Raw genomic sequence first — 14,518 nt, 5'->3', positions numbered from 1 at the left:
TGTTTTCTGAGACAGGGTCTTGCTTTGTAGCTACCCAGGTTGACATCAAGCTCAGGACTCTCCTTCAGCCTCCCAAGTGCTAGGCATAAAGACATGTGCCATCATATCTGGCTTTTAAGTTGATTTTTAAATGAGTAAGTCTTTTAGACTCTCCTAAAGACAATTTCCTGTATTCTTCATTAGTATGATTCCTTACAAGAATCTTGACAGTTTATAAGAAAAAAACTATGTACCCTTCCAGTAAAAGGAATATTTTCATGAAAACTGGTCCTCATTGAGTCTTTCTGAACTTCTTCATTTTCTACACAATTTGCATTCCATTTTGTTTCACTTTGGCTTCTTACTTATGTCAATTTTATCTCCTTCAATAGATTACATATACCTTGCAGGACAGAATAACTATTTATCTCTTCAATTAGCTAGGAAGAATATGAAATAATTACTTCCCAAGTATTTGATCATTTTATGCTTGTTAGTCCAAATGTAAAAGACAAAATATAACTATTATAACATTATAATATATTTAGTTTGAAAAAGTAACATGACCTCTTTAAAATCTATGTCTAATTCTACTCAAAACAACTAGCTAATAAACTCTTAAATGAACACTCTTTCACATTTACTTATGTCATGTAAAACATGTCACTTTATAAAGAAGTAGTTATATTTTTAGACAAGTTAATACCTGTCTAAAGCTTCAGCCACCAGTGGAGTCAGAACAACATCAACAGTTCCTTTCACTTCAATAATAGCTGTTGTCTTGGTCTGAGCAACAGGCTGGTCCAGGGTCCACTCTTCTGTTAATGTTTCATCATCTGTATTATCAACCATTTTCTTGTCTAATGGAGTATATGGTGTGCTATATAGTTTAATCAGAAAAGCATGTATTTAAAAGACTATAAACAAGAATAGTAAGGTGCAACTTCCTTAAAGTAACTAAACTTTTATTTTTTATTTATTTTTTATTTTTTATTTATTTTTTTTGGTTTTTCGAGACAGGGTTTCTCTATGTAGCTTTGCGCCTTTCCTGGGACTCATTTGGTAGCCCAGGCTGGCCTCGAACTCACAGAGATCCAACTGCCTCTGCCTGCCGAGTGCTGGGATTAAAGGTGTGCGCCACCACCGCCCGGCGTAACTAAACATTTAAACTACAATTATTTCAGTGAAAAAAAATCTCACGGAGACTAACACTTCAAGTCTAAACACTTCTTAAAACCAGGCCAAATGAGGTACTAAAATGCAATTTGGTCAAACATGTCAATTATATTACATGACAAAAAATATTTTTCATGTATTTATTTACTTGGTAAGCCCGTCTTAAAATGTGCAAACATGTTTATCTACTCCTACACAAAAAATTATTTGGGGTAATTTATTCTTAACATAGTGCCTAAAATCAAGTACAAAATGGTTATTACTCAGAATAAACGCTACGAATCCCATAATCAAGAAGGACTATGACTCTGAACTTTAAAAATGCAATTTTAAGGCACCTCTACCCTAGCTGCTTTGAAAACAGAGGCAGGAAGATTCTTTTAGCTCCAGAATTCAAGGTCAAGCCCGGCAACATAGTAAGATCTTATGTCTAAAAAATAAAAAATAAGAGTGTAAATTCTTACTTTGAAGTTGATCCTGAAAGTTGCATCCCTCTGTCTAGCAAAGAATTAGCAGTGAGTCCCTGTTTGATGACCTAGAATAGGATAAAATATTGTTTCTGGTCTAAAATTTTTATTATTTCTTATTGTTATGATAAACAATATTTGTGAATACCCAAAGTAACCTTGCTATTATGATCTTAATACATTCAATATAAATATTTAACAGAAAATATTCAATGGGTAACCATTCAAGTAAGTGACAAAGTTGTGAGGGTGGAATGAGAGTAACTCATGACTGAAACAGGAGTTTCAAATGTCTTTCTTCCATGAGTTCTTTTTCACACTGAGTTAGTTTTTCTGAAGCTGATTTCAGTCTTCTCCTAGTATAACCACAAAGAAGCATCAACTATATACATGAAAGCCTAGATGACCATTGCCTTTGCCTGTAATCCAGAGGTCCTAGGTCTGATTCTTATCCTCAATGACTCCTCCTTCTTCAACTTTCAGTTAAATACTATACCCTGGGCTGGGGAATATGGTTCTGTGGGTAAAGTGCTTGTTGCATAAACACGATGACCTGAATCGTGTATCTCTAGCACCCATGTAAAAAGATGGGCATGAAATCATGTGCTTATAACCCTAATAATGAGTGTAGTGCAAGATAGGTAGACCCTGGGAGTTCAATGGCCAACTAGTCTATCCAGAAAAGCAATCTCCAAGTTCAGTGAAACTTCCACCATCAAAAATAAGATGGAGAGTAATGTAATACACATATACACAAACACACTCTAGAAAAAGATTCCCAAACACTGTTCATTAGGTACATAGACTTTATATATCTTAATGTTTAAGTTAAACAAGACATGATAAAACTTTGTCTTATTCATTGTTTTAAAGATAAGAATTCTCATACTGGCTATTATCACTAAATATATTCTGAAAAGTTTTTGGCTTTTCTAAAGTCATTTACAGAAACCACATTCACATTAAATTATAATAGTTCAATCATTAACTGAGTTGAACTTGATATGCTGGAAGCAGTTATGGACCAATAGAAAGAAAAGTATTTATTCAAAATAATTCCAATATCTTTTTATTTTTAATTATGTGTATACCAGTGACTGTGGGTATGTGTACATGAGTACAGGTAACTATGGAGGCCAAGAGAGACCTGAATCCCCAAGAGCTGGAGTAACAGGTGGTTGTAAGCCAACCATGGGTGATGAAAATGGAACTCCAGTCCTCTAGATAAACATTATGTGCTCTTAACCACTAAACCATCTCTCCAGCCTCCAATTTTTTTTTTTTTTTTTTTTTTTTTTTTGTTTTTCGAGACAGGGTTTCTCTGTGTAGCTTTGCGCCTTTCCTGGATCTCACTCTGTAGACCAGGCTGGCCTCGAACTCACAGAGATCCGCCTGGCTCTGCCTCCCGAGTGCTGGGATTAAAGGCGTGCACCACCACTGCCCGGCCCCCAAAATCTTATTTTTAAGACACAGGAAACCTGAACTCACAAAGGAGATTTGATCCTAAACTTAGGAGTCCTAAAACTGTAGATTAGGCTACATGCTACTTTACTACAGTAACACAATGAAACCTTAAGCCATATTCAATTTGTTTAAATTTATAATACTCATGAATAACCCTATAACCTAATTGTTGTACATGGAGTCATATATAATACAAAGTCTCTGTTTCAGAAAGATAGCTAAAATGACTCAGTAGTTCAGAAAACAACTTAAAAAACAGTTTTACTATATAAGTATGTTAGTGGAAAATAATGATTTGATTTATACCTTAAATGTTGGAACAGAGAGCTGTTCAAATGATGAAGAGCTTTCTTCACTGGTTGGAGTATCTAGGTCAAGGGGGCGATGCAATGAGGACTTAGAGGTTCTTTTGTTGGTAGGATGCTTAACTGACCAGTTAATTACCTGAAACTGAGTAAGGTAAGTCTGATAGCAACTCATTACAGGCTGTTGAGAGGTGATCTGCTCAGTCTCTACTGTTTTCTCGCCTTCCACAACGTACAGATGTTCTATGACTTCATCTTCACCACCTAATGCAGAAACAAAGGACGCCTGGGAAGGATGAGTTTTGAATGGAAGAGTCCGGGGATCTGTAATGCTTTCTCCATGGACAGTAAGGGGTCCTTCTACACTGTGATATATGGAACCCCTACTGTAGTCAATCTGTTGCATTTGCTTTTTCTTCTTTTTTCTACCGGGATAAGTTCCAGGGCCTTCATCACTGCTAATGGGCTCAAACTCTTCAGCTGCAGAGAAGTAGGCTTCACTATCAGCCATTGACATACTGGAATCCATTGACCGATACTGATGAAATGAATTAGAGTCAGCTGATGGTGTGTATGGGAATGAACCAAAACTTCTCCTCTGTTTTGGTGAATCTAGTACATTTTCATCACTTCGAGAGACATCACTACTAAACTGGACTCCAACTGTAACAGGCTGTTTGTCTCCATAAAAAGCAGCAGTGAGACTCTTAGTACTCCCAAGTCGAGTGGAACACACAGAGGCTTGCCGCTTCAAAGGAGATCTGAGAGGAGACTGTCCTACTGACTTGTCTTGGGTGTTAGGAGACACAGGACTGGTTCCTGAAATTTCTGTAGGAATACTAAAACAGAGAGGAAAACTGTTTATATTTTCAGCACATCACATAATTTAAACATAAAGTACTTATAAAATCATTTTAGTAATTTGATCTTCTTAAAATAAAATAAAACTAGAATTTTACAATATAATGTTGATTCAAAATAGCAAAACATTACATGAGTTCATATTCCCCATAAAGCTAAAAAAAAAACAAAAACCAACCATCTTAAACATCACAAAAATTTAAAGAAATTCAGGAACACTAGCACATTTATATGGTTTTTTCTTTCCAATCTTCTAAAAGCTCATCTAGCAATATACACTTGTGGTGTTTGACTAAGGACAAGTGAAGGACTGAGGGCTAGAGAGATGGCTCAGGGGTTAAGAACACTTACTCCTCTTACAGAGGACCCAGCACCCACTTGGCAGCTAACAATTGCCTGTAACTCAAGTTTCAGAGGATTTGGTGCCCTTTTCTGGACTCCAGGGGCTACTACATAGATATGGTACACAAAAACTCACACAGGCAAACACACACAAACACACACACACACACACACACACACACACACACACACACACACACACACACACCTGCCCACTTTATCAGCTCTTTTCCTCTAGAGCAGTAGTTCTCAACCTGTGGGTTGCAAACCTCTGGAAAACCTCTATCTCCAAAAATATTTACATTACGATCCATAACAGTACAAAATTATAGTTATGAAGTGGCATTTTGCAGTTGAGGGTCACTACAACATGAAGAACTGTATTAAAGGGTCACAACATTAGAAAGATTGAGAACCACTGCTCTAAAGAACTATACGAAAACAATCGTATAGTTCTGAAAACAACCTGAATTGAAGGTCTTCGTGTACCTCGGCTGGAGGGACAAAGGTTTTGACTGTAGTTTTTACATTTGAAAGATGTTAGCTATAGTCATATTAAGCTAAGTAGCTACTGAGACTGGCTAGAGAAATTGCATAGAATGAATGGAGAAAGGATCAGAACATAATTCAGAGGAATGCCACCACTCAACAAATGCCAGGCTGTAGGAAGAGGAAAAGGAAAGAAAGCCAAGTGGAGCCTGGTAATGGAGACAGAAGATACAGAGAAGAAGGTGGGAGCAAACTGTGAAAAGGGTCACATCTTGTCAAGCAAGGGTAATTCAAAAGAAGGGAGTGTTCAACTGTTAATATGTTAAGAAGACCAAAAAAATGTTCAACAAAGTAGGATAGTATATGAAAGTAACAAAAATTAACTGAGTGGTAGGATACATATATCCATTATAAATATATCTTTGCATTTTCTAATATCTGCAAAGATTACATTAATTTTATTTGGAAAGACAAATTGATATATAAATATATGTTCAGGTTCAAGGAATAAATCTAAAATGAAGGAGTGGAAAGAAATTTCTTGTGCTATTATTTTAAGTAATTATAATCCAGTTACCATCAAGTTTCTAAGTCTAACTGAATACTGACCTTGCTTGGCCATCATCTCTTTTGGTACCATGTAAGAAATCTTTCTGAACCAAGTGGTCATCAGCAACAGAAGAGGGGCTTTCCTTCTCACCAGCCAGTAATGGCTGCGCAGCACTGGAGCTGCTATTCTCCTCTGAGGAAGAGGATGAACTGTGAGACCGTAAGGGCACCTGAAGACTAAGGTGCTGAGTTTTTCTCTCTACTTCTATTCCCACTGATTTGTTTTCCCATTCTTTCCTCTTCATACCATTCACATTACCTAAACAAATAAAATGTGGGTTAAGTGACTGTAAACGTTTTTGAAGGAATATATGAAAAATATACATTAAAAGTGTTGTGTCCTTTGTTTAAAAGCACAAGTATTTAACTTCACATAGTAACATGTTACACACTACAAAATTCCACACTCTATAATATGGAAACTTTTGCTTTTTCTTCTTTAATCTTTCATTTAAAGATTTTTTTTTTTTTTTTTTTTTGGTTTTTCGAGACAGGGTTTCTCTGTGTAGCTTTGCGCCTGTCCTGGAACTCACTTGGTAGCCCAGGCTGGCCTCGAACTCACAGAGATCCGCCTGGCTCTGCCTCCCGAGTGCTGGGATTAAAGGCGTGCGCCACCACCGCCCGGCTTTCATTTAAAGATTTTGAAGACTAGGGTATATCAGTAGTAGAGAATGTGCTCAGGATATGGAAACCAGCAGTTCGATCCCTGGCTTGTATGTGCATGTGTGCACACTTATGCACACAATTCATATTTAACAGACAACTTTAATATACAAGCATTATGTATTTCATTTAAATTCATTTGTTTTAAACATTTTTCCGTATTTGCTGTAAAAGTTGAATAGGAGCAGAGATTGTATCATCTTCTATTCACTAATATATTTTCAGTGTCTAGAACAACCTTAAACACAAAGCAATAAATGGATGTTATAAATAATGAATTCACAGCTAGAATGCATCAGCCCTATGTCAAAGTTTTGTAAGAGCCCTTTAATGTGCTACGAAAATTAAGGAGCAAGCACTTACAGATAAAGGATAGCTCTTTAGCTGCCCAGAGCCCCTATATCATAAAATTTGCTCAATTTCCCCTTTCAACCACCCATTCCTGAACTACTCAAGAAAAGGGACCTCTGCTGATAAACAGAAAACATACTCTCTAAGAGAATACAGTTCCAGGTGAAATTCAAGGAGGACAAAGATAGTATAGACACTATGGAAATCAGTATGGCAGTTCCTCAGAAAATTGGGAATTGATCTACCTTAAGACCCAACTATACCACTCCTGGGCATATACCCAAAGGACACTCCATCCTACCACAAGGACACTTGTTCAACCACATTGAAAGCAGCTTTATTCAAAATGGTCAGAAACTGGAAAAAAAAACCCTAGATGTCCCTCAACCAAAGAACAGATAAAGAAGACGAGGGACATTTACACAATGGAGTATTACTCAGCTGTTAAAACCAATGACATCATAAAATTTGAAGACAAATGGGAAGAACTAGAAAAGATCATCCTGAGTGAAGTAACCCAGACCCAGAAAGACAAACATGGTATATACTCACTTTTATGTGGACATTAGCTGTTAAGTAATGTAAAATCACGCTACAACCCAGAGAGGCTAAGTAACAAGGAAGGCTCAAGAGGGGACATATGGATCTCCCTGGCAAGGGGAAATAGAACAGATTTTATGGGTAGACTGGAGACAGGTGGGGATGGGAACAGGAGGGGTAGGATGGGGAGTGGGAAAGATAGAGGGAGAGTGTACTGGGAGAGATGACTGGAACTGGGTGGGGGAGGGATGATGTAGAAACCTAGTTCAATATTGGGAAACTTCCTGGAATCTATGAGAGTGACCCTAGCGAAGTCTCCTAGTAATGGGAGCTATGGACCCTGAACTGGCCATTTTTTATAACCAGGCAAGGTTCGTTGCAGTAGGACTAGGACATCAACACAGCCACAAAACCTTTGATCTACAATCTTTTCCTGCCTGCAAGACTGCTGGGGCAATGGGGCACAGAACTGTGGGAGTGGCCAACTCATAACTCATCCAACTTGTAGCTAGCCCACGCCATGAGAGGAAGCCCATGCCTGACATTGCCAGTTGACCATAAACCAGAGGCAGGACAATCAAGAGACCCAGGATAGAACCAAACACAACTGGGGCAGAGGGGCGGGGGACAGAAAAAAAAATCAATGGAATGATTACTACTACTGATAGTCTCCTTTATTCATATATTGGTGCCTAGCCAAATTATCATCAGAGAGGAGTCATCAAGCAACTGATGAGAGCAGATGCAGAGACCCACAGCCAAACACTAAGCTGAGCCAGGGGAAAGCCTCAGAAGAGGAGGAGCAAGGATTGTAGGAGCCAGAGGGGTCAAGGATACTACAAGAACACAAACCACTGAGTCAACTAAGCAGAGCTTATAGAGCTCACAGATACTAAAGCGACAAATATGGACCCTGTGTGAGTCTGAGCTAGGTCCTCTGCATATATGTTATGGTTGTGTAGCTTGGTGTTCTTGTGCGACTCCTAAAAATGGGAGTCAGGGGTGTCTCTGATTCTACTGCCTGTGCTTGGGACCCTTTTCCTCCTAGGGCCTTATCCAGCTGTGATATGAGAGTTTGTGCCCAGTCTTACTGTATCTTGTTAGGCCATGTTTGGTGGATATTCTGGGGAGGGCTGCTCACTCGCTCCTTCCTTCCTTTCTTTCTTTTTTGAGTGGAAACAGGAGGAACTGATCTGGGGGAGGGGAGGTACAGGGAAGGACTGGGAAGAAGATTGGAGGGAGGGAAACTGAGTTGGGCTATAATGTATGATAAAAGAATAAAGGTTAAAAAAAAGATTTATGGATTTAACAAAGCAAAATAGTACATTGAAAGTCAAACGAAAACCAAGTTTGACTCATTTCCACATGACAGACACTAAGTGAATCCTTAATTCTACCAGTATAAACTTGTTTATTCCATCCTGACACTACACATCTACACTTAGCTCCAGGAAGACTCAACAGTCAGAAACCACATACTGTAGGCATTAATTGTAATGTCCCTTACAAATGAATCCTGGGTAATTTAGTAGATACTAAATAAACCTGCTCTCAGGAATCCCAAAGGAGATTAAACGCTGTAAAAATTATAATTAACTTTGCCCTTGATCTGTTTACATTAGAAATTGCTATCTTTCCCCCTCTTTGCCCCATGTTTAAATTTCCCATACATAGTCTTCCTTGAGTTTGTGATGGTTAGGTTTTAATCTGCAAGTCAGAAAATCAAGCAGTCCTCATTGTTAGTGCCAACTTTAGGATAGCGGAAAGAATATCAAAGCATCTTTAGTGACCTGGATTCCAGCTTCTACTCAGCCATGCAGTTGGCAGCTGTATGATTTGATACAACTTAGTCTCAAAAAACCCTTCATTTTCTACCCTATAGAGCAGGGATAAACCAGGTATGTTGGCACAAAAAAGCTTATACCCTTAGTGGTAGGAGAATTGTGATTTTTGAGGCCAACTGTATAGAAAGAGCATGTTTCAAAAATACTAAATGAATAACATATAATGCACATGATAGCTTGAGGAAGAAATGAGAATGTCAGGGTTAACACTCTGAAATAAACATTATTCACCTAGAAGGTTACAAGAAGACAGCCATATGCTAATATCCATTTTATTTTTTAAATCCCAAGAAATTTAACTAACTTGTAAGTTTTATATGATAGTAACATTCCTGAAATAAAATGTCCCTAAATAACAAATACACATGTTTGTATTAACATTAAACAAGGATTTAGCATGGCAGCCTAGCTGTCTCCTTCAAAACCTTCTATGTATAGAAAATCAATCTGGTAAAAACCTCTTAAAACTTTTATTTTAAAAATATACCAAAAAAAAAAAAGAACTAAGTCTTTTTTTAAGTAGCCCTAAGGGGAAAATACTAAATATTGGATATTGGTAAAACATCAAGTTTTTTTTATATTTCATATCTATGTAATGTGGCAACTTTAAGCAGTAAAGATTAAACTTAACTGTAGAAATGTAGAACTAAGACGCCCAAAAGAAAACTCATTTGGAGTTCTTTGGAGAAACGACACCATGAAATCTAAATCTAGCACATCAAAAAGTCACAGTTGCACTGCTCAAGCCAACCCTGTTTATCTATAACACCATCCCAAATACACTCAGAGAAGGTAAGATGTCTCTCTTGACATGTTCAATTTTACTGGTAAGAAAAATATCTTGGAAAATTAGTTGGTAAGATAGGGCATTAATGAAATGTTACTGGTGATAAGTTATTCTGTAAAAGTAAACTAAAATGAGCTTCAGAGAAATGGTATATATGAAGACAGGCTTAGACTAAGCTTTGCAGGGAAAGCTGCCCATTATCAACAGTAGGAAGTCTGAATAGTACACCTAGTTTGACCACATGTCACCACCCTCAAAAAAAAAAAAGAAATACTACATTTACCAGGCTTTAAGTTAGTTGCAAAATGAATATAGATTATTCTAAGCCTTTTCTCTAACACTACTCAAAAGAATCAATTATATTGAATAAAGTAACAACATTTCTCTCAGAATAGCACAGGGACAGAGGGAAGAGATTAGCTCCAGACATACAACACATTTTTATTACCATCTACAGTTTTAGGGATTTCTTTAGTAATGATCCACTCTCCAGGCTGTAGCAAAGACTGGCCATAATACATATCAGATTCCGCACTTATGCTTGAAAATGCAGAGCTACTGGAAGGTGTCAGCTCTTCAAGTTTGAAAAAATCTAGGCCAGTTACTGTGCCACCAAAGAATCTGCAACCACCAAGACAGCCACACTTGTTTCTGCACCTCTTATTCTTCAAGGTATCATCTGGCCACAGAAACCACAACCTAAACAGAACCCAAAATAAAACAAACAAAAACAACATAGAAGAAAACTCATTAATCAAGTATAACTCAATTGCTAATATATATATATCAAAATCAAAGTAAATACAATCAACCATTTAATATTGCAGTATATCTATTTAATCAGTTCACCTTTCAAAACAAAACACAGCTGTACCACAGCAAGGAAGATGAAAATAAGTAATAATAATAATGGGCTCTCGCAATTGTTTGAAAAGGTATAATCATTCCTTAAAAGCTAATGAACCCAGGTGTAGTTGTTCTTACTCCTCCCTCAAGTTTTGAAGGCCTGCCAGAAGACTTTTCTGCAGTACATAATGGTGTGATGCTTTCTAGGGGTGATGAATTAGAAGCACAGAGCTGAGAGAAAGAGTAGTGTCTCATAAAATGTTATCTGGAAATCATAATTTAAATTGTATTGATGTTAAAATACATAGTATAGACTTGGAAAACATAAAAAAAAAAAAAAACAGCGTCATTTCCAAAACCACACCATCACTACAGAACCTCAAATGATACATTTACTTATAAGTATCAGGTCTTCGTGCATTAACCAAAGTACAGGAACACAATCACAGTAAATCTTTATTTAAAATATTTTTAATCCACTCCAACTGTAGAATTTCCTCTAAAATTATCAAGTAATTTTCAATGGAAGCCAATACCATCACTCTTAAAAGACTTTCACCTACCTTTTAGTTCTGGCGTCGTGAGTTTCCAAGAAATGTCTTTGAGCCTCATGTTTAGAATGATGATCAGCAGCTAAGGCAATATCAACTGTTATAAGACCTAAGTTGGCTGACCCAGCTTCTAGCCAGTAGGCTCTCCGTAGCACTGCTGGTTGAAGTCCAATTCTGCAGTTATTTAATTGTTCAATATACTGTCTTACTTGAAAGTCCTGAATTGCAGCACTTATTCCTTCCCCAACTGACTGATTGTGGAGGTTACAGTTTGCAACCCGAATTGCACCCATCTAAAGTTCAATTAGAAAATGAAACAAAGCTGTAATTTCAGTATTTTTAAGCATCTTAGCAGAAACTACAGAACAGGTGACTACTTGAAATAAAGTAAAAGATAGGAGGAAGAAACAAAAAGAAAGAATAAGGGAGAAAAGGGGAAATTATCAAAGAAAAAGTACAACTCAATAATATATGAAAAGTAGACATGCAATAAAAAATAAGCAGTAAGGGTCAGTGAGGTGGTTCAATGGGTAAGGGAGCTAGCTCGTCACCAATCATAACCATCTGAGTTGGATCCCTACAACCAAATGGTAGATGGAAAGAACTAAATCCTCCAAGTTGTCCTCTGATTTTCAATATAAGCACCTAGGCACTCAACAGGTATGTACACTCTAGCACACACACTAAATAAATAAATAAATAATAAAATGTAAGAACAATGCTGTTTAAAGCAGGGCTGGCAAGACTGGCAAAGTGGGGGAAGAAACACATGCTGGCAGGCCTGGAGTTGGATCCCAGAAACCCTATGGTCAAAGAAGAGAACACTTCTTACTAGTTTTCCTCTGACCTCCACACATAGCATTTATATGTCCCCCACACATCTAAATAGGTAAGTGATTTCTAAAGGGCAGATGCAAATAAAGGAGCATAACTACAAAGGAACAAGAGAAGGTAGAGTATTGGGTGTATTAAGTAATGAAACCCCAGGAACATAACTGGGCATGATTTAAAAAAAAAAAATAAAAGCAATTCATAAAGCAGAGGGGGTAAGCAAATGCTTTCAGAAGGCAAAGAGAAAATATATATGGGTAAAACCAATAGATATTCAAAACAAACTTTTTATAATTATTATTTATTGATTGAGTGAGTGAGAGAGAGAGAGAAGGGGAGAGGGAGAGAGGGAGGGAAAGAGAGAGGGAGGAAGGAAAGGAGGGAGGGAGGAGAAGGAGGACACACTACTACCTTGTGCTGTGAAATACATGTGGAAGTCAGAAGACAACTTTCAGAAGTTGGTTCTCTCCTTCCACCTGTTGAGGCAGGATTTCCCGTTTCTGCTACCACTCTGAAATTCTAACTGGCTTGCAAGTGTCCAGGCAGTCCTCCTGTCTCTGCCTCCGACCTTACCATAGGAGTACTGGGAGTATAGATGTGTGCCATGGCATTCAGCTTTTTAAGTGACTCAAAGTAGTATCCTTTTTAAAAATTACTATACCATGGGCATAACTGCAACCCGCTATTTGAATCAATGTTATAGTAATTCATAGTGAGAAAGTGGTAGACATACTAACAGAAACAATACTTCAAGAGAACATACAGCAAACAGTATGAATAGTCTATGAGATGACACAGTACAAATGTTTCAAGATATGGAGACTTGATTTAGCAAAAAGAAAAAAAATTACCCTGGCTAGGATATAAACAAATGGTTACCTTTATATTTGTAGCACAACCATGTTCCACAATATAAATATCAGCTCCATCTACTGCTAAACGAGTCATGGTATATTTTAAATCATCTGATGGTGGACAAGGTCCAGGAATACAACTCAACTAAAATAAAAAAGGAGAGTCCAACTATTAATTCACTATTTTGACACTTAAGCCAATCTCATTATTTAAGTAAAATTCTTCTTACATGCTCATTTTTTACTCAATTAAGTTTCATTCTTTTATAATGATAACTAAAATAATCAGAAATCAAATTAACCAACTAGAAACTCAGCCTTATGCAACCATGTACCAATTTCAAAAGTGGCAAATCTCTCAATCTGTCTTTCTCTGACTACATTATATGTATGTATATACTATATAGCATATATTATATTGTATATATAATACTTATTATTGAGACTAAAAATATGTCAGAGTAAATTGATGAAGTTAAATACATCACAAGCTTAACATAAAGCTGCACAGCATTTTACAGGTATAAGATTTCCTTATAAAAATCACATGCACAGGCACACATGTCACATATGCATGTTTTCCTACCATATATGGGTAAATAAACTATGAATATTCTCATACTTAGGATAATACAGACAAACCGAAGAGCATATGGGAACACTAGTGGCATAGCCACAAGAAGAAATAGTTGCTTTTCAGGGCAATCAATGCCCTATACTAATGGATTTCCTCTAGGAAAAATTAGAAGGAAGGGCTTTCAAGATGGCTCAGCAGGGAAGAGCACTTGCCAATGCAAGCCTCCTGACATAAATTCACTCTCCAGTACTCACATTAAGATAGAAAGAGAGAAACCGACTCCACAAAGTCATCCTCTGACCACTACATAAGTACTGAGGCACATGAGCACCCATGTACATGTATCAAATACACATACATATAATAATAATAAACTGTATACAACAGAGCTAAGCAAAACAACATGAAGTGACAAAAGAGGCAGATCAGTAGTTGTGTAAGGCAAGAGCTGACTGAAATAAGAAAACAAATTTTCCAACATACAAAATGTTCTGTATCTGCACTGGTGCTAATGGCTACACACATGTATACAGCATTTGTAAAACTTACATTGTACAACTTAAAAAAAGTAAATGTATCACATGTAAATTATGCCTCAATAAGCCTGACTAATAAAAACTTTAACAACAACACAAACATTTTGCTGTTTGATTTTTGTGGGGGCACTGATGCCTTTTTAACATAAAATTTTAGTGATGTAACAAATACAATTTGCATGGCAAAAGAACATAAAGGGAGGCACTATTAGGAAAAGAAAGATTCAGCTGTTAACATCTTATCTGCCACAAAACTATGGTTTGAAAACTGCCATGATTTCTCAGTTTTCTGAAGTGTGCATACTTCCAAAACAGGGTGCAAATGGCCCTCTAAAACCTACACAGGGCATGGAGTGACAGTAACACTGTGCATTTCACTGGCTACGTAAACAGTCTGTAGAGGCTCCCATCTATACTCTATGACCCTTGTGGAGGTGCTAAAATAA

The 14,518-nt window shown here is 37.1% G+C and overlaps 1 protein-coding gene across 5 annotated transcripts in view; it reads right to left on the bottom strand.

Moving 5' to 3' along the window:
- Bltp1 (bridge-like lipid transfer protein family member 1) overlaps positions 1-14,518 on the bottom strand; it is a 179,685-nt gene that overhangs the window by 103,871 nt on the left and 61,296 nt on the right. For all 5 annotated transcript variants that reach the window (XM_052732130.1, XM_052732126.1, XM_052732129.1 and 2 more), the window contains exons 25-31: positions 12,985-13,104; positions 11,287-11,567; positions 10,326-10,576; positions 5,693-5,951; positions 3,393-4,230; positions 1,620-1,690; positions 686-859 (exon numbers count right to left, since the gene is read on the bottom strand). In XM_052732130.1, coding sequence (XP_052588090.1) covers positions 686-859; positions 1,620-1,690; positions 3,393-4,230; positions 5,693-5,951; positions 10,326-10,576; positions 11,287-11,567; positions 12,985-13,104 — 1,994 coding nt within the window. The remainder of the gene's footprint in view (positions 1-685; positions 860-1,619; positions 1,691-3,392; positions 4,231-5,692; positions 5,952-10,325; positions 10,577-11,286; positions 11,568-12,984; positions 13,105-14,518) is intronic.

The sequence above is a fragment of the Peromyscus californicus genome, unplaced genomic scaffold (genome assembly GCF_007827085.1).
Source record: "Peromyscus californicus insignis strain IS unplaced genomic scaffold, ASM782708v3 Scaffold_9__1_contigs__length_137607984, whole genome shotgun sequence".
Lineage (NCBI taxonomy): Eukaryota > Metazoa > Chordata > Mammalia > Rodentia > Cricetidae > Peromyscus > Peromyscus californicus.
Note: the sequence above shows the minus strand (reverse complement) of the source record. Positions and strands in the feature narration are given on the sequence as shown.